This window comes from Carex rostrata, chromosome 28, assembly GCF_964058835.1.
Source record: "Carex rostrata chromosome 28, lpCarRost1.2, whole genome shotgun sequence".
NCBI classification, from domain to species: Eukaryota; Viridiplantae; Streptophyta; class Magnoliopsida; order Poales; family Cyperaceae; genus Carex; species Carex rostrata.
The window spans coordinates 48227-68507 of NC_135945.1; the positions used below are offsets into that span (position 1 = coordinate 48227).

The following is a 20281-nucleotide window of genomic DNA, read 5'->3' on the forward strand; positions in this document are numbered from 1 at the left end:
AGGTGGTAGTGGGTGAAATGCCTCACTTACAGGTCAGATATTTACCTAAATAACTAAACCTTGTTAATGTTACTCTAATAATAGTTGTTGTGATATAAATAATCTGACTCTATAAATAAGCTGACACTGTATTGTAACATACCAGACCAGCAAAACTCCGATCAAGAATTTAGGGTTAAAGAATTTCACTTCAACAATATTTTCCAAATTTATCAAATTTTTTTTTCCTGGCTAACTTCAAATTTCACTTGAAGAATATTTCATCACCAACAACATGTGGGTGTGTCTTTGTAGACTCAAGAAAAGGACCTTGTACATAATAGATAATTAACAATTATGCAAAAGTTGTAAGAACAATAATACAAGTATTTCTCACTACTAGTAAGAACCTTGAATATAGCATTTACTTGAAGATCGACATAGCATTGGTAGACATGTGTTTTGTCCATGTCCCAGTCCAAAATCTGTAATATTATTACTCTCCGACAGAAATGCCTCCCTCTTTGGGGTATGAGCTATGACAATTGTTATCATAATTAAATTAGGAAAGGGAAGCCTTGATTTAGGTTAGTCCATAGTACGTAGACTGATAGTGCTATGTGTTTACCAATTGAACTTGTCATTTTACAGTTTCCCATCATACTTTTTACTGCAACCCAAAGATTGAACTACTACCGTTCTTCATCTTACATTTTACACCTTTTAATGTATCATTTTAATGCCACCTTATTGTCATACACACTTCTTGCAAAATTAGTACCATTAATTTTGGTCATGTTATGAACAAAACTAACATCCTTTTACTTGGGCACTGTGGTGTACGTAGGATCTAGCCACTGCTATTAGAGGTCAGCAGGGAGGGCCTTACCAATCACTCTTAAGTCAGGAACAAGCTGGACAAGAGGCAACAACAGGTGAAGCCGCAATGGACATGTGGTTTCGGACAAACAACTAGCACAATGGCCCCGCATTCTAGTAACCCTTTTAGCATCAGTAGGGTGTTTTGTTCATTTCTAACATGTGAAAAACAATATAAATTAGGTTGTTGTTATGTTGTTTTGTAAATTTTTGTATATGGTTTAACCATATATTTTGGGTCTAGGCACAAGAATTTTACATTAAAGTGGTTGTTATGGTATTTTGTTTTTGGCACAAAGAATGTTTGATATATAATATTATGCTGATGAATGGTTATTACAAGGTTTCTCCTTAAATTTCAATGTGTTGTAAATGTAAATGATTATTACAGCTTATTTAATTTGAAATGTAAATGATTATTGGGTGGGAATTGGCTTCCTACCGGGGTGGTACAATATTGGTACTAGATTGTAGAATTATAAAATTCTGATTTTCTTTTTCATTTCTCATCAGTTATTTACATCACAACATCCAGTCAAAAAAAACTAAAATTTCCTGGCAATTAAAATTGTGGGACCCACGTTAATACCCATGCAATTAATCAAGTGGGTCCTACTGTCGATGCCCATGTAACAAAACGGGTGGGCCCCACAATCCGTGGCCATGCAAATATTCAACTGGGACCCACATCATCCCCTCCTTGTAAATACTCATGTGGGGACCACGTTCCTCACCTTGCAAATACTTAGATGGGTCCCACGCTTCTCTCCTTGCAACTACATGGATGGGACCCACGGTTCTCTCCTTGCAATTACTTAGATGGGTCCCACGTTTCTCTTCTTGAAAATACTTGAAGGGGTCCCACGCTTATCTCCTTGCAACTACTCCAGACAGGCGCCAAAGCTGAAAGTTGTTGCATGTGTGCTTGTTGCAAGAGCTAGCTCATGTTAAAAGCCATTTCGGAGTAGTAACATGGGTGTGCTGAGCAGTTACAAGGAGGGTATAGGCATGGGTACTTGTAACATGAGGGGGCGCATGTTAATGACGTTTTTGGGGCTTATAACATGAGCACGCGCATGTAACAAGCCATTTTCAGACCCTTGGTACAAAAGAGAATTCTAGTAGTGGATGTTCATCTTTAATTATACGCTGTTAATATGATACTTCAGGAACGATATTAACATGATACTTCAGGATCATGTACTGCCTCATTAAAAACCTTACCAAGAAAAATCCATTGGGATAAAAACTCGGTTAAGGAAAAAAGAGTACAGTGCGTATAACGCTTCCCCTCATTTTGATATCATTGAATATTCTTCAATCGATGTATACCTATCTTTTTTGTGAGTTGTACAAAAACCTTTGTCGGTAAAGATTTTGTGAATAGGTCTGCCAGATTGTCGATTGATCGGACAACAAATTAACAATTATAAGCAAGTAATCCACAATCAAGCAAAGCAAATCCACAATTATAAACAAGTAATCAACAATCAATAAAATTAGTTAGAAGGATCAAGGAATAACTCGAAATCCGCATCTGTTAATGTTGGGCACGAGAGATGTCAAAGTCGGTTCACTGTTCAGAATCAGGCTGAACGAGTCACTCGAGGGTAGCCCCAGGAACACAATCAACCAAGCAAGTTTCCTTCTCTGACTTCCTCGTGTCCCGGCCACCTTCGAACGACGTCTCTTCTTTCTCCTCTCTATTTCCTTCTTTTCATTTTTTTTTCTTAATTTCTCCCCTCTTCTTTTTAACCCGTCTCCTTCTCTGTTTTTCCTTTTCTTTTTCTTTTCAGATTAAGCTTGATGAAATAATAGTGGCAATGAGTGTTAATTAGTGGAGTTAGGTGGTAGAAGAATGGTTGGACACGTGTACATCTCATGCAAATTATTTTATATAAAAGACATTCACTTATCTTTATTCTCACCTAATAATCAACTAATTTACACTAAACTCCTTATAACTTTAGATATAAAACTTGGCATCTAAATATTAAGTTTCTAATTGTAAAATGTTAACAAATTTTAAATATACCAAAATGAAATAAAACATATATAATTACTTATGTGATATTATAATTAGAACTTTCTTGATTAATTGAATATAAATAATTATTTCTATGTATTTATAAATATATTAATTCTACTTGGCCATTTTTATTAATACCCCTAAAAAAAAGAAAATTTTAAAAATACCCCCCAATTCGCCCCAGAGCCGAGCGAGCCACCCCTATACCAAACTACCCCATGGATGGGCGGTCCACTCCTATATCAAACCGCCCAACGGACCGACGGGCCACATCCAGACCGTAATTTAATCTTTTTCTCCCCCACTCCATTCTATCACTTCTCTCTCCCGCCCACTCCATTCTATACACTATCTGGCCTGCGATTTTACTGTTTAAGAGGTGATTTATTCGGCGATTGAAGAGCGATTTTACTGTAGCAACATGTATTTTTTTCTAGATTCTATTTAATTATTTACTAAATTAGTTATTACTATTCCATTAACTGTAACTGTTACAATTACTGTAGCAACAGGTATTTTTTTTCTAGATTCTTTTTAATTATTTACTAAATTAGTTATTATTGTTCCATTAACTGTAACTGTAACTGTAACTGTTGTAATTACTGTACAATTACTGTGACTGTTGCAATTACTGTGCATTACTGTAACGGTTACAATTAATGTAGCAACATATATTTTTTTTCAAATTATTTTCTAATTAGATTACTGTACCCATTATAATTTCTGTACACTTTAATCCTTATAAATTTATTTTTTAAATGTAGTTTGTTAAGGAAAATATGTTAGTTACACTGTATGTGGGTGACAAGCTACAAAGGGGTGAAGATGGCGTGCAGTACACAAAAGAGGCCGCATTTGGCTTCGAGGTTAATGAAAATATCACATTTGAAGAACTTAAGCAGCTAATATACGAAAAGACTAATGTAAACCCCAACAGGTATGAAATAGAATTGGCTACACTAATTGACAACTCACGTGAGGTGGGGGCTAGACCTTACTTTGTGAGGTTTCCAATAACAAATGCGAATTTGTGGAGAGTTGTGTACACTCAATTTGCGGCTAGTACGGTCCCGGTAATGAACATATATTCAAATAGGGTTTCCCGGACTAGGGCTGGACCTTCAAGTGCGGTTGGGGCTGGACCTTCAGGTTATGACAATTCGGGTTATGACAACTAAGGCTGAACCTTCAAGTGCGGCTAGGGCTAGACCTTCACGTTATGACAATTCAGGTTATGACAATTCAGGTTATGACAATTCACGTTATGACAACCAGGGGTACCACCAGCACTCCCCTTATGACAACCAGGGGTACCACCATCACTCCCCTTATGACAACCAGGTGTACCATAGCCACTCCCCTTATGACAACCACGGGTACCACAGCCACTCCCCTTATGACAACCAGAGGTACCACAACTCCCCTAAAAATACTGAAGAGTTACCACCGCCACCCAGATAGACACCCATAATCCCTAGATTTCCAATTATGCCAGAGTTAGGACCGGTATCCGTTAATCGAATTGATATTGATATTGATGCTATTAATGCCATACCAGAAAAGGAAATGGAAAGGGGGGATGAATACCAAAGGGTTTGGGAATCTGATGACTTATCAGATGGTGATGCAAATGTACCAGGTTTATCCAAGGTAGAAAAATTTCCGATTAGAGGTCAGAGAAATAAGCATCTAGTTGCCACATTCAATGATACCGCAGCTTTTGAAGAGGCAGACATTAGTTTCTTTGGTCCTTGTGTTGAATACAATCACAAACTTTTCGCAAGGCAACTTTATACCAACATAGATGAACTTATAAAGAAAATCAATGAGACTCATGTTCACGGCAACTGAAAATGTAAAATACACAAAAGGGAACGAACAAGGTTACTTGTGCTATATAAAACTCACCTGCGGTGCGAGTTCTGCCTTTTTGCAACCCCTGTGGGTTCAGAGGAAGCATACATAATTAAGAAGTGTGAACCACCTCATATATGCAAGTCTGCGTCTACAAGGACAGGCCATGCGCAACTGACGGCATCACTAATTGCCGATGCAATTGAGGAGGACATTAAGTTGGATCCATCGATGAGCATCAAGGCGGTGGCTATGACCGTCAGACACATACAAATATGTAACCCCAAAATACAATAGGCTGTGGAGAGGTCGTGAACTTGCCGTCTGTAGAATATTCGGTAGTTGGAAGGATTCATATGACTATCTGGCACCATTGCTCCAGTCCATGTCAAGTACAAATGTCAGCACCCTATATGAGCGATGACATGACCCTTTTTTTTTATAAAGACAAAGTACTAATAGAGGGAGCTCAACAATTCAAGGGCATAGCATGGGCTTTTGGTGCTTGTATCCAAGCTGTGCCATACATCAGACCCGTTATCAGCATTGATGCATACTTCATGTCTGGCAGTTACGAGGGGAGACTACTGATAGCATGTGCATATGATGCTGAGAACCAGTTGTTGCCTTTAGCGTTTGCAATTGTTCAGAAAGAGGGTGGTGAGAACTGGGTATTATTTATACAATTTTTAAGAAGACGAGTGATTGGGGAAGGAAAGTTTTTTAGTGTGATATCAGACCAGCACAAAGGAATAAAATATGTTTTTGATCGTGAAGAGTACGGTTGGTCAACACGTACTGGCCAGTGTGTGCATAGGTTGTGTATGCAACATGTTGTGGAGAACCTTTTCAAGGCAACCGAGGCGACAAATGGGTTCTAGAAACATTTAGACGAAATTGTAGATAGAAAAAGCTGAGAATGGTGGTAGAGATGACTAGCAGTTTTGCAAAAACTATAAACATTTCTTGGGTAAGTTTTTCATCTTTCAATACACATGAATTTTTTTCGTTCAAAACTATAAACATTTTTTTTTGCTCAAAAACCCTAAAACAATCACAATCCTAACATTTATTTTTCAAAAACCCTAATATTTTTTTAATTATAATTGTTAATTTAATCAGAATCATAACCGCAATCACAATCACAATCACATTTAATCACATTCAATCACATTCAAACGATTCGATTCGAATCGTATCGAATCGATTCGAATCGTATCGAATCGATTCGAATCGTATCGAATCGATTCGAATCGTATCGAATCGATTCGAATCGTATCGAATCGATTCGAATCGTATCGAATCGATTCGAATCGTATCGAATCGATTCGAATCGTATCGAATCGATTCGAATCGTATCGAATCGATTCGAATCGTATCGAATCGTATCGAATTGAATTCAACAATTACACAACTTAACATTCAATCGATTCGAATTAAAAACTTACCCAAGAAAGAGGAGTGACAAATATGACAATGGACCACAGGCAAAGTAGAGAGAGAGAGCGAGGGAGATGGTAGAGCAGTGGTCGGGAGAGTGGTGGAGCTTTTTTTTCCCCTTTTCCTCTTCTGCTGCAGCGAGACCCTTTTTTTCCCTATATATTCTGCTGCGGTGTGAGGAGGTAGAGAGCGAGAGACAAAGAGCAGTGAGATGGTAGGTCACGGGTAGCGTATGAATATTTTATTTTTCATGGCCCGCCTAGCCACGGGGTGGTTTGCTTGGGCTTGGCTCGCCTGTCTCCGGGGCGGTCTGATCTTGGCATGGCCCGCCCATGGCTGGGGCTGCTCGCTTCAATTTTGGACCGCCCAGCCACCGAGCGGTCGGGTCGGGGCATATATAAAAAAAATTAAATCCGGGGGTATTTTTTAAATTTTCTTTTTTTTAGGGGTATGAAAAAAATGGCCGAATTCTACTTCTATAATTAAATTTATTATTTTTTTAAACATTTTATTTTCAAGTCAAATAAATTATTCATATTTTCAAAAATTGTGATGTTACATATATATTCTTAAAAATATAATTAATTACCTCTTTGCATCTAAATTTCAAATATAAATGTATAAATTACACCTCATCCATACTCGTTAGGATGACGTGTACTCACCTAGGGATACCAATTACCCAGTGAATAAATGAGGAATACACAGATAAAAAATTATTCTTCCTGAAAGGTAAGAATAATTTTTCAATGGATTGTCTTCCAGTTCCAGGAAATACAATTATAAAGAATAAATTTAAATTAAGAGTTATGAAATTTAAAATCATATTTTCATAAATGTAATCTAAGTACTAGGTGTGATTGATTTTTTATATATTAATGCCATAATGCTTCGACAAATCCATATTTATTACTTTAAATTTTTTACTATTTTTCTCCTCTCATAATAAAACACATACTATCACAAAAAACGATCACTACAAGAATGGAAAAGTATCCGCGCATCGATGCGACAAAGTAACCCGATTCCATCTTAAATTGGAGCCTGTGGGCACTTTGAACTTACAAGGGATAAGGGAAAAGGAGACAGGAGGAGATCACAGGAAGTTATTCAGCTTTTTTATTATTTTATGTAATAATATATTTAATTTTAAATTAGACAAATATTAATGTTTTAAGTAACAAACTACAAATTTGACTGTTATTATTCCTCTCCCAAAAAAAATTCGAGTTTTTGATATGATATGGCCTATTCCGACCGATTCATCCTATTGCGAATCTGATTTTCAGAGCCATGATTCCAGGATCGTTAGTTTGAATATTATATACTTCACGTGGTGAAATGGTCATATTAATGCAAATGTTAAAACCGTCTTATTTCATTCATACACAAATTTAAAGAATATGGGATAGTTACAAATTCGTAACAAGCAAATTAAAATCCTCCTTCAGTGTTACCTCAGAGAATATGAAGTCAAGTTCTTTGATATTTTGAGTAAAAATAAGGATCAAAGTTCTTATTTAATTTATTAATTAAAATAAAACAGTTTTGAGTTTCATGATGAAACTCAATGATTAAATTTTACAAAAATGGTTCAACTTTGTTGAACTTCTAAGTAAAAGAAAAACTTAAAAATAAAATTTTGATTAAAAACTGTTGAAACAGTAAAACTCTTATTTTGTTTAATGTAGCATCCTCCACATGTCTTGCACCTCATCTGCTAAATCCCTCCATGTTTTGGTCTCTTCTGTAAAAATTATTGAGCACCTTTCACGCCAGAAAACAAACATTGCCAATATATAATAGAATCTCCCTTGATTTCTCCTCTCCCGTTTGGCACACAATCCAACTCTGAGCCGCATTCCTTTGTAAAATGACGTTCCAGTTGTGATTTGAAGACGGAACCACAGTACTTAATCTATTGTAAAATTGCAAAGAAAAGGTACATTCGAAGAACAAGTGATGTATCATTTCTCTTGCTGATTTGCATAGCACACACAATTGGGAATGCTCCAGCCTCTCTTCTCCAAATTTTCAGCAATCAGAATTTTGCCATAATAAACTAGCCATGCAAAGACCTTGATTCTAGGTGGAAACTTCATTTTCCAGACCTTGTGAATTGATTCCTTGAATCTAGGTGTATCTTTCAAACTCTAGTAAGCCGATTTTACAGAGAAGCATTTTGTGCTTGTGAGAGTCCATAGCACCTCATCTTGGTTTCCATTGGCCGGCGCTGGTAGTGACAGAATTCCTTGCAAGACAGAAAGTTGTCTATTGCCATGAATCAATTGCTGCAAATCACCAATATTTTGAAGTAGGTCTGTTATGCCCCTTGTCAGATATGCCTCCTGAACTGAGATTTCAGTATCTTTTGATTCCACAAACAGTAATGGTAGTTCATTTTTAAGAATTCCGTGTCCCCAGTTATGAAACCAGAATTTGGTCCTCTCACCATTGCCTAATTCCCTCTTCATTACAGATTCACAGAATATTATAACTCCTGCTAAGTTATCCTTGAAAAATTTGTATTGTGGAAGGTCACTTCTTCTTGGAAGATTGTTAGTTGCAGTTAATAAAGACTTCCAAATTCTATCCTCCGGTTTAACCCAAAACCAATACCATTTGGCCAAAAGAGCATCATTAAAGATTTTCAAATCAATGATTCCCAATCCACCAATTTTTTTTGGTTTACATACCATTTCCCAATTTGATAATGGTATACCTTTGTTGTTTTCTCCATTCTTTTTCCAAAGAAAATTTCTCCTTTTCTTATCAATCTCAAGTAGGGGTGATTAATGAGCGAGCATGAGCGAGTTAGGGTATGCTCATGCTCGCTCATTAAGTAAATGAGCGAGTTTAAATGAGCGAATAAATGAGCGAGTTGTAAATGAGCGAGCTTTTAATGAGCGAGTTATGAGCGGCTCACGAGTTATGACTTATGACTCATAACAAAATTATATAGTGTGCCCACGCATAACAAAATTTGTTAAAAAGTCATTATAACAAAATCCAACAAATTGTCATAATTCATTTAAATGAGCGAGTTGTTATGACTATTACTTGTTTTGGGCTTTAGGCGGAGGTTTTGGTTCTGCTGATTTACAAAAATAAATAAATATGAAACTATGAATATTAGTATATTATACAGGATTAAATGTTACATTGTGCTCACTATATTACACAGGATTAAATATGAAACTATGCTCACTATCTATCAATCTTAATGAGGCAAGGTTGATGTTACACATAATTACATAGAATTAAATGTGACAAGGATTAGATGTGGCAAATTCTTAATGAGCAAGCTATGAGCGAGTTGGGTCATGCTCATGCTCGCTCATTAAGTAAATGAGCGAGTTTAAATGAGCGGATAAATGAGCGAGTTTAGGCGAGCTTTTAATGAGCGAGTTATGAGCGGCTCACGAGTTATGAGCGATTTACTCACCCCTAATCTCAAGTATTACCCAAGTTGGAATTTTGAATACCGACATAAAGTATGTTGGTATTGAAGATAGAACCGCATTAATTAATACAATTCTCCCTGCAATGAAAAGCAATTTTGCAGCCCAACCTTGTAGTCTCTTGTTAACCTTCGCTATCAATGGCAAGTAAGCACTCTTTGGAAGTCTTTTATCCGATAATGGTAAACCCAGAGGTAAAAGGGTAGGCACCTTGTTTACATCCCAATATATCCAAAAGTTCCTGAGAATTAACATAGTGGCCTGTAGGAAGTATCAATTCAGATTTGTCCATGTTAATGGTGAGACCTGAAATTTGCTTGAACACCGTGAAAACAATCTTGAGTGTTTGTATTTGCCTTAATTCAGGTTTTACAAAGAAGAGAGAATCGTCTGCATCATGGTTTAAAAAATTGGAATTGGAATCGGAATCGAATTTTTGACCACCGAGTCAGAATCGGATGAATCGGCCGGAATCGGAAGAATCGGATCGGTAACTCGGGTATTTTTGGCAAAAGCCTTGTTTTGTAGCCAAAAAGAAAGAAAAAATTGATAAAAATAATTTCTAAAAAAAACTATGTTAATTAAGACAATATTACACTCAAATTGTTATATCTCAAAATTTTAAATAAATATTAATCATGATAAATTTAAAATTTTTCACTCAAATAAATTTTTTACTAATTAATCCAATGATTGTTTAGAACTTATATTATTAATTTAAAATATAAAGTGAAAATTTTGAGATATAAATAATTTATGAAATTATATAAATAAAATGAGAATTTGAAATTCGAAATCTGAAAATTTATTTACAAGTTTCGTTAGATTATTGGGAATATAATTATTCTAATTATCATGTATGAATATATTAAATTGAATTTTAAAATTTGAAAGATAAAAATGTAAATTATTCGTGCAAATTAATCGTAAATTTTTACAAGAGTTTGGATCGAAATTTTTACAACAGTAATAAATTATAAAACAAATTAAGTGAGTTCATATAAATTCTAAATTGTTTGAACCATTGGATCACAGATAGCACATATCTTGAAATCATCTAGTCACTTGATTTGAATTGAATGACAAAAGAGATTTAACTCAAATGAATAGAAATTTCGGATCCATTTCAAATCCCCTCCATTCCTCTCTTTTATCTCCCTCACTGATAATGGAGAGTTGGATGAAGTGTCGGACGATCTCGTCCGACTAGATCTTCATCCGGCTCTGAAATTATCCTCCAAAAATACTTTAGCGCACAAATCAGACCGGCTCTTCATCCGGTTTGAAGGTCCTTCTCCAACTCTTCATCCGGCTCTTCATCGGGCTGGCTCTGAAATTATCCAGTAGGGTTCTTTTCTTTCGGATGAAGATACATATTTTAATAAAGAAATAGCTAGCTAAAACCAAAAAGTTGGATGGACCTTCAAAAAAAAGGGAAAGAGATGGATGAAGAACATTCAGAGTCGGATTAAGAGTCGTCCGACTCTTCATCCGCTATGGAGGTCCTTCATCTCACCTCTTCCTCTTATTTGAAAATCTTCATCCGACTCTTTATTCGATCAGCTCTTTCTTTATTAAAATATGATCTTCATCCGCTTCCGAAAGTCCGAAGTGACAGATCACAGAGAGAGAGAGAATTGATCAAATCGGCGCTGGAAGGAGAAGACTTTTTATATAACCAACTTGGTGATGGAAAAGGCGCGCCCTTTACCAAAACCCTAAAATAACCTTTCTACACGGCCTTTTTTATTAAACGTCCGTGTAGCTCTCTAACAACTATCCACACTATTAATTAAACAAAAAACCGTGTATAATTGACACCTTTCTACACGGCGTTTTATGAAACGGCCGTGTAGCTCTCACAAGCTTTCTACACTTTAATTTAAACAAACATCCGTGTACAATGCCGACCTTTCTTTACGGATCTTTAATTAAATATCCGTGGAGCTCTCTCAAGGCTTTCTACACTGTTATTTAAATAATAATCCGTGTACATTTCCTGATAAACGTCCGTGTAGCTCTCTCACGGCTTTCTACACTGATTCTTTAGTAAACATCCGTGTAGAGATCCCACACATATTTCAGACTTCCAAAAAATTAGAATTTCTCCACGGTTTTTAGGTAAAATTATCAAATTCGTGTAGAATGTGCAGTGTACAATGACCATTTTTGTAGTAGTGCAACTTTCTTCTAGTGTTATGTATAAGAGATTTCATTCTAATATCACTTTGACTAGCTAAAGCATCTTTAAATACTGGGAGCATCTTTTATATCCAAATCACCTTCAGATTTGTTTCCTCATTTCTAAGTTTCGCCTAACAAGGACAGTCCTTTGGACTGCAATTCAGATGGGGTTTATTTTCTTCATCCGTTTTTATTATTGTGAAACCGAGGGTTGTTTAAAATCATATATGTTTCCCAAATGTATAGAAACCCTCAACGGTCCTAAGTTTCCTGTGTTTATAATCAGTAATGAAAGAGAAGTTTATAAAAATAAACGCACAAACATAAAATATTATGTATGAAAGTTCACTTAGATATCTTTTATAAGCCAAAAGTTCACTGAGATTTATATATAATACATTGTACATAAAGAATAGGCACATGCTTATTCATTACACAGATACTAAAATTTATCCTTCCAAACTAAAACTGGAATAGGTGGTTCATCAACTACCCCTTAGAGTTCGAGCAGTTCCAATCTTTCTCGCCCAAAGGACAACCTTCACATATATTATATCACCATACCAGTCCACCATAGTAAACAAAGCATAACGCCAATTTCTTTTGAAATAAAGTACAACCGTAAAGCCCCAAAAACTGACCACAAAGAAAAGGGAGAAAGAACCGAACAATATGAGAATATCGGTGCCTTCATACCTTCGGTCGTGACTCATTTCATTCGGAGAAGGCTGTGTTGTGCCAAGAGTAGGGCCACAACTTCTTGACAGGGGAGCCCCACAGAGATTCGGGTTGCCTTCGTAGCTACTATTATCAAATGAAATAAACTGTGCTTCTACACCTAGTGTAGGACCGGATAAGTTGTTATATGCCACAGAGAAGGATGTTAGGAAGGTTAGTTCAATCAGCGCTCTCGGTATTTCTCCTATCAAAGAGTTGTGAGAGAGGTCCAAACTTTCTAATTGGTGCAAATTGGATATGGAATTTGGAATTGCACCACTTAAATGGTTGTTCGACAAATTCAGTGTTGTCAACCAATTCATTCGACCAATATTTTTGGGAATATTGCCTATTAGCTTGTTGGAAGACAAATCTATTAAACACTCCATTAGTAAAATATGTTCCAAATAGTAATATGACCTTCCTTTGTAAATCATTTCCAATCCAAAATTCGGTAATACTTTGGCATCCATGTGGACCTCATATCTAATGTGTAAGAGAAAATTGGCATCACTGAAATTCAGCTTCCCCACTCTTGACACATCTCCATCTACTAAACCAGTGGAATTATAAGGATCGGGATTGTCTATTGATCCCATATCTATAATGCATGATGGTATTTCTCCAAAAAGATTGTTGTGGGACAGATCTAGTATAATTAAATATCTGAATTGACATATTTGTTCTGGTATAGGTCCTCCAAACATATTCTCTCTTGCTAGGAGCATATTGATATTGGATTCAATATTAATTGGAAGCTCTCCGGATAAATAGTTTTCCCCAATGTCAATGGCTCTTATATAAGACATATTTAGCCATGTTATCGGAAAGTTTCATGTTAGATTGTTGTGGCTTAGATCTACATTTTCTAAGATTGATTGATTAGAGTAAGGAGGTATTGATCCAGAAATCTTGTTATGTGAAAGGTCAAGAAACATATGCTGTAGCTCAGCACACATCTCCAACGGTAAGGATCTTCCTATATGATTTCCACTTAACTTGAACACCCAATAATCAAATCTTCCAATACAATCAGGTAAAACACCATTTAGTTCATTGTTACTGATGTCCAACACTTCAAAACTGGCATTGCAAATGCTAAAAGGAATATATCCACTTGTATTATTATTATTTAACAGTAATGTTGAATATGGAGTAAAGTTCATGTTGAAAGTAAAAGATCCATAAAACTTATTATATGATAGATCCAAAAAATAGGAGATTGAAGGCTGAATCCACGAAAAACTATTATGTATATCATCAATGATATTGTTACTAGATAAATCTAGAATATGAAGATTGCTTGTTGGCATGAGAGGAAGAGGGCCTTTAAAATAGTTTCTTGATAAGGTCAGGGAAACTAAATTTGGAAGCTTAGTGGTAAAGTTAGCAGGTAATTCTCCGCTAAGAAGGTTGTCAGATAAATCCAATATTGAGAGTTTTTTATGAGTTAAAAATGGAAGTTTAAGAGGCCCTATGAAGAAGTTTTTGTGCAAATTTAATTTGATCAAGTCTTTATTGTTTTCTAACAACAACCTTAATACAGATGAAAGAGGACCCTTTGAGCTAGTATTAGAGAGGTCCAACACTTTTAATTTATGTTGAGAGCAGAAGAAAGTGGGCTCAACATCAAGAATGCAATTAGCTAGTTCAAGGTCTTCAAGCGGAAAAGGCACATTCGTAACTTCAACTCGGAAGTTCAATGACTCTAAAGTTGAGAGCCTTAGAACTACAAGATTAGAATGATTCAAAAATGACCTCGTCGATAGAGTCCCCTCAAGCTGGTTACTAGATAGGGAAAGGTACCTTAGAGACTCTAGTCTCTCAAAAATAGAGGAGGGAAATTGTACTTAAATTGATTATGTGACATGTCAAGTAGCTTAAGAGAAGAAAGATTTCCCATACAAGATGGAAGATTTCCATCGAAATTGTTGAATGAAAGATCTAGTTCTTCTAGATTCTTCAGTTGGCATATTCCTACAATATTAACAAAAAGTTCATCAATTAATTAAGATTTGTCATGTGAAACTCATGAGGTCAATTAGAAGATACTGTTTTTTCATATCCGGATAGAAATGGACATTCGCTTATGAATCTCAACTTTCTATTCTCGTGATAATGAGCTAAAAGAGACTGAAAATATCAAGGAAACCTTTGAAGATATTAAGTGCTCCATGAAGAGCTGGGCCCTTATCTCACTACTTAGATATAATTAACGGGACTCATGCATCTTTAAGGACATTAGCTTATGAACTTTCTATTACGAGTTGGGCCCTTATCTAACTATTTTTGCAGCCCAGATATCAGCAACATAAAATTACCCGTCTACCCGTTACGGGTTTTACCCGTACCCGACCTATCCCTTTACCCGTCCTACCCGTTACCCCTAACGGGTAACCCGGAACGGGTCACGGGTAACCCGTTAGCAAACCACTACTTCAGAACAACATCAACCAAATCCATATAACGCAAAAAAATAATCAAACCTGATATCAGACAAATCTCACCTACGCCACTATATATATCCGCATGATCCTTTACTTGCAACTGACCTGTCGTCGAGATAAATCATTATTCATATTTCGTGGCCTCTCTGGGACTGCAATTAATGTCATTAAACAATTAACTGATTCAATCTGCGTCAATCAGTTAAAAGAGAAGTTTCTCTATTGGCAAGTGCAAGGGTATTAAACGCGCAGCAAAGATAATTTGTAATTGTTTAGGCATCTAATTAATAAGTTTGAAAAAAGAACTCCTCAAGGATAGGTAATGAAAGATATGCATCCTGCGTCGGTTGCTTGTGGTTGTGGCAATATTTTTAAGGCATGTTATGATGTTTTCGTGTGTTTTTTTATGTTGCTTTAGTTGTGGGCATGTTAGGTTTTTTTTGGTTGTTTTTTTTTCATTTATTTTCTACTTTTGTCTTGAGTACAGACTTGCTGTATTTGATTTTGGTACCAATTTTAGGTACCAAGTCAGATATGCACTAGTTTTTTATTTCAAATGAAATCGGTAGTAAATACCACTATTTTTCAAAAAAAAAAAAATTCCAGGCATGTAGAGCTAACATATCAAAATTCAGACCAATCCGATCACGACTAATTAAACCCCAATGCTCGCGCAATAATGAAATGTTGAAATTAATATTTTTTTTTATTATGTTTATTCTCTGGTATAGTATATGTCATGTAGAGCTCCTTGCATAAGATTCTATGAGCGAATTAACAAAAAGGTGATTATGAGAGCTGAAAAGAAAAACAGAAACACTACTACAGAAATGACCTCTTCTATGACCCTTGTGTTCCATTCTTGTTGCAACATGCCTCCCTCTCTTTTAACCATCCTCCACAAATCTGACCATACCTCATGAACTGTAGAAAGAACAAATGTACGATGGATTCGACCAAACAGATGTGATTCTCGGGCGGTAATCACCAAAAAAAATCATATTATGGTGTTTTTGAAAAAATTTGAGAGCTAGCTAGATTAGTATTGGTGAAGTTCCTTTCTTTTCTGGCAATCAATGGCCCAATAGTGATCATGAGGTCTTTTGGTTTATTTTATCAATGGCCCAATATGTGTAACCATTGTTATTTATTCACATTAAATTGCTCTATTCATTGACCTTTGTTTACCAAGCCCAGTAGTCATGAGCTGTCGTTACTAATTCTCAATCTCATGATTTAAGTAATAATTTCAGATTATCTTGATAATATTTGTACATTTCTTAAATATTAACACTAAATACATTTAAGGACAGTGTATCATGATCCTGTTACAAAATTTTCAATATTTATTTTATTTTATTTGAGGCTAACCTAATTTTTCTTTGAATTTGTTCCAACAATCTTAGGCATATATAATTCTATATTCCTGAATTATATATTAACATAATTCTGAATTTGATCTAGTAAATACTCTTAGGAATATTGATTTTTGTTAGAAAATATGACATAATTAACTTCATAACAAACTTAATTAGTTTTAGAAAATAATGTATACCCGTTTAATTATTTAGTTCGGTAATAGAAAAAAGTGACTAGCTCCTTCAAGCCTAGAAAATAATGATCATCTTTTTTTTTACCTATTATTACAAATTAACAAAAATTATATTAATAATGATATCGAGAAAATGTATCCCTCACATAAAAGGTAGAAGCCATTCGAACTAATAAAATTTATTAAATATATATTAAGTTCCAAAGAATATTATAATTTGGCTCCAAAAATAAATAGTAAATTTTCAGCCTTTTAATGTGGGATAAAGATATTAACAAAGTTATTTTGACTTCATGCAAAGCATAATTAGTTATATACATTTTCATATGTTATTTAAAAAATGTGTTGGACACAATTAAAATAGATCTCTACCCATGGTGAAAGGCTTTCATTCATGATTCCAGTGGGTGAATTAATGGGCTGAAATTTTAGATTGCTAATATGTGGTATCCTTTGTAAACTATATATCATGTTGGAGCAAAGCTATGGTGTGATGTGCTCATCCAAAGAGTTTGATGAGCACAGCTCGAAAGTATATCGAATTGGTTTCAAACGACAAATTTAAACCATTGAAATTCATATATTTCATGAGTGATGCATGTACATTTAAATTTTTAAGAGTTTCGAATTCATTTACTGTAAGGTCAAGTGGTCAAAGAAATGAATCTTTTATAAGTTGTTTTATAAGTTGTTTTATATATTCATTTTTTATCATTTCTTTGACCGCTTGATGTTGTACGTACGTAGCAAATAAATTCGAAACTTTTAAAATTTTGCATGTACATGTATCACTCATGAAGTACATGGATTTCAACGGTTTGAATTAGTCGTTTGAAGCCGATTCAATATACTTTTGGAGTTGTGCTCACCAAACCCTCTATTTTGTTGTCATCTAAATAATTTTTTTTTCTAAGTAAACGATTGTTCTTTGCGGATTGTTCTTTTCAAATTTCAAATCTCTAATGTCTCATATGAAAATTATCGCCTTTGTCACTAAATCAAAATCTAATTAAAAATAAAAAAATAATTCACATATCCAGCTTCCAATAAGAACTAACAAAAACAGTAATTATCGACGATTTTGCATCCTCTGAGATATCTCATACTTTGCGTGAAAAAAACTCGATCGTTCAAATACATTATGCACGTGCGCTATCCCTAATCGACACCAGATGCGTAGGTCACGCAAATCCGAATTTTTTATTAATATCCAAATTTAATATTAAATTTCAAAAAATACCCGGATCAGCACCCTTTTTCGAAATCTACCCTTTCCGAAAAAATTTTTTCCGAAAACAGCCCCTATTTTCGGAAAAAAAATTTCCGGAAACCATCTAAATCCGGAAAAATCTCTGTTTCCGGAAAAAAAAATTCCGGTTTCCGAATCCGGAAAAAAATTTTCCGGAAATAGACGGAATTTCCGGAAATTTTTTTTCCGGAAATGCATTCAATTAGTTTATAAATCCGCGGAGTGTCGTCGCTTTCACAGCACCCGCTCTCTCACAATAAGTTTTAATTTATTTATAATTTAAATTTAATTAATTTATAATTTAATTTATTTATATTTTAAATTTAATTAATTTATAATTTTAATTTCATTTATTTATATTTTAAATTTAATTAATTTATAATTTTAATTTCATTTATTTATAATTTAAATTTAATTTATTTGTAATTTAAATTTATTTTATTTATAATTTAAATTTAGAAGTATTTAATTTGTAATTATTTAAACATGTAACTATTTAATTTGAAATTATTTAAATTCTGAATATTGTCATATTAATTGAAAAAAATAAAAAATAGTGCAGAATAATTTTGAAAGTTTTATTAATTCTAAAATAATTTTATTAATTCTGAAATAATTTTGATTAATTCTGAAATGATTTAGAATTGTTTTAGGAACTTTTTGCTTTTCGGATTCCTTACGGAGCTCTGACAGTCAGATCGACCGGTTTTCGGTTGAGGTAATTTTATTTTCTTTATGTTATTTTTAATTTAATTTAATTTATAATTAATTACTTCATTCCAAAATATTTTTTATTTTTTATAATATTGTCCAGAAAATTTAGAATTGTTTACAACCTTCCAAAATGGTTCATAATAATTTAAAAAATCTAGAATATTTTTACCAATGGCAACACAATTTTTAATTACTTATATGTTGTTATTTTTGAAATTGCCAGACCAATCGAAATTAAAAATGACAACTATTTGTGCGAAAATTTATATTGGAGGGGAAATCCAATATAATGATGACGGGGTCTATTACAGTACCCGAGCTAAATACTCATTACCGCTAATCGTGAACCACAATTTTGATTATCTTCAGAATGAGATTTATAAATTTGTTGGGTACAATGCTAGTCAAGCAAATCTGGAAATTCAAGCCAGGTTTAATATGTCCACCGATGGACAACGTGACTATCAATTAGTACCGGTAATGGACCAACAACCATTCGAAATGATTTTAGGAATTGTGTCGTCTTTTTCACAAAGGTTCCAGATTATGGAGTTATATGTAGAATTGGAACCGAACTGTACCAGTCGGATTCCTGAACCTCGATCCCGACCCAGTACCAGTCGGAATCCTGTGGAACCCGACCCAATACCAGTTAGATCCCGACCTAGCACCGGTCGGTACTCTGTGGATGTAAGAATGAGACCCGGACCCAGTATCGGTAGCAACTCTGTGGATCAACCAGTTATATCCCGACCCAGTAGCTGTCAGAATCATGTGGATCAAGACCCAATACCAGTTAGATCCCGACCTAGTACCGGTCGGCACTCTATGGATTTACCAATGAGATCCCGACCCAGTTCCAGTGCGGTCCGCAGACATGTACGCGATTATTCGCATGTACCTGTGGATGCAATTGATTCTGATAGTTTGGCGAGTGGAGATGAGATGCTCTCCGGTGAGTCGTCGGGTTCCGATGATGATATCGGACAGCCCAACCAGTCACAACCACAGTCCCGTCAATCACAGTACCCGATTACTGGTCGGGAAAATATGACACATCCGGTTGACAGTTTCAATGACATATCCGGTTTTCGGCCTGCGGATGTCGATTTTTTCGGCAGCTAAAAAAAAACATTCGATAATCCATTGGCTAAAGGTGTATTTTATGAGTCGAAAACAGCTCTAAAGATAGCAATCAATGAGTTTCATCTTGAAAATAATTGTGAGTGCAGGGTTATTAGGAGCGAACCTAGACGTTACGAGGTGGGGTTGCAGGAGATGTTACAAGACTTTGAAATTGGTTGTCCGAAGGCTATCGACTACCTTAACAAGGTGGGTAAGAGGGACCCTAACGATGAAAACGAGCTTCCATGTCCAGAGAAGTTGTATAAAGCTTTGGACGGAGGCCACCGATGGGGGATAATAACAACAAATGGGTCAGAGTCACTGAACGCCGTGTTCAAAATTAGTCGGCGATTACCGGTTGCAGCGGTCGTGGAGGATACGTTCTATAAATTAAATAAATGGTTTTTTGAACGATGGAACAAAGCTCAAATGACATGTCAGCATGGTCAGGTGTGGTCCGACAGGGTAACTAAGTTATTGCAAAAGCGTATCGGAAAAGGAAGGGACATGACTGTGATTCCTTATCGTGGAAGTCATGGGCTTTTTGAGGTCCTAGTTAAGGGTGAAAAAATTCCAGCAAGGCGTAATCAGCCGAGACTTGAGTATACTCGTAGGGATTTCGGGTATAGGGTTGTTGTTAAGGACAACAAC

At 35.2% G+C, this 20281-nt stretch overlaps 1 protein-coding gene and 1 pseudogene across 2 annotated transcripts; both read right to left on the bottom strand.

Moving 5' to 3' along the window:
* Nucleotides 1-12142: 12142 nt before the first annotated feature.
* LOC144545952 (receptor-like protein EIX2) lies at nt 12143-13352 on the bottom strand. Its single transcript, XM_078294499.1, has one exon. The coding sequence runs from the start codon at nt 13350-13352 to the stop codon at nt 12312-12314; it is 1041 nt and encodes a 346-aa protein (XP_078150625.1). The 3' UTR covers nt 12143-12311.
* On the bottom strand, nt 12242-14548 carry LOC144545454 (receptor-like protein 14; annotated as a pseudogene). Its single transcript, XR_013508529.1, has one exon. The product of XR_013508529.1 is annotated as a receptor-like protein 14 (transcript).
* Nucleotides 14549-20281: the final 5733 nt, after the last annotated feature.

Coding starts and splice junctions, on each gene's coding strand:
- LOC144545952 (XM_078294499.1), bottom strand. CDS start 13,352: ATGTCTTATATAAGAGCCATTGACATTGGGGAAAACTATTTATCCGGA.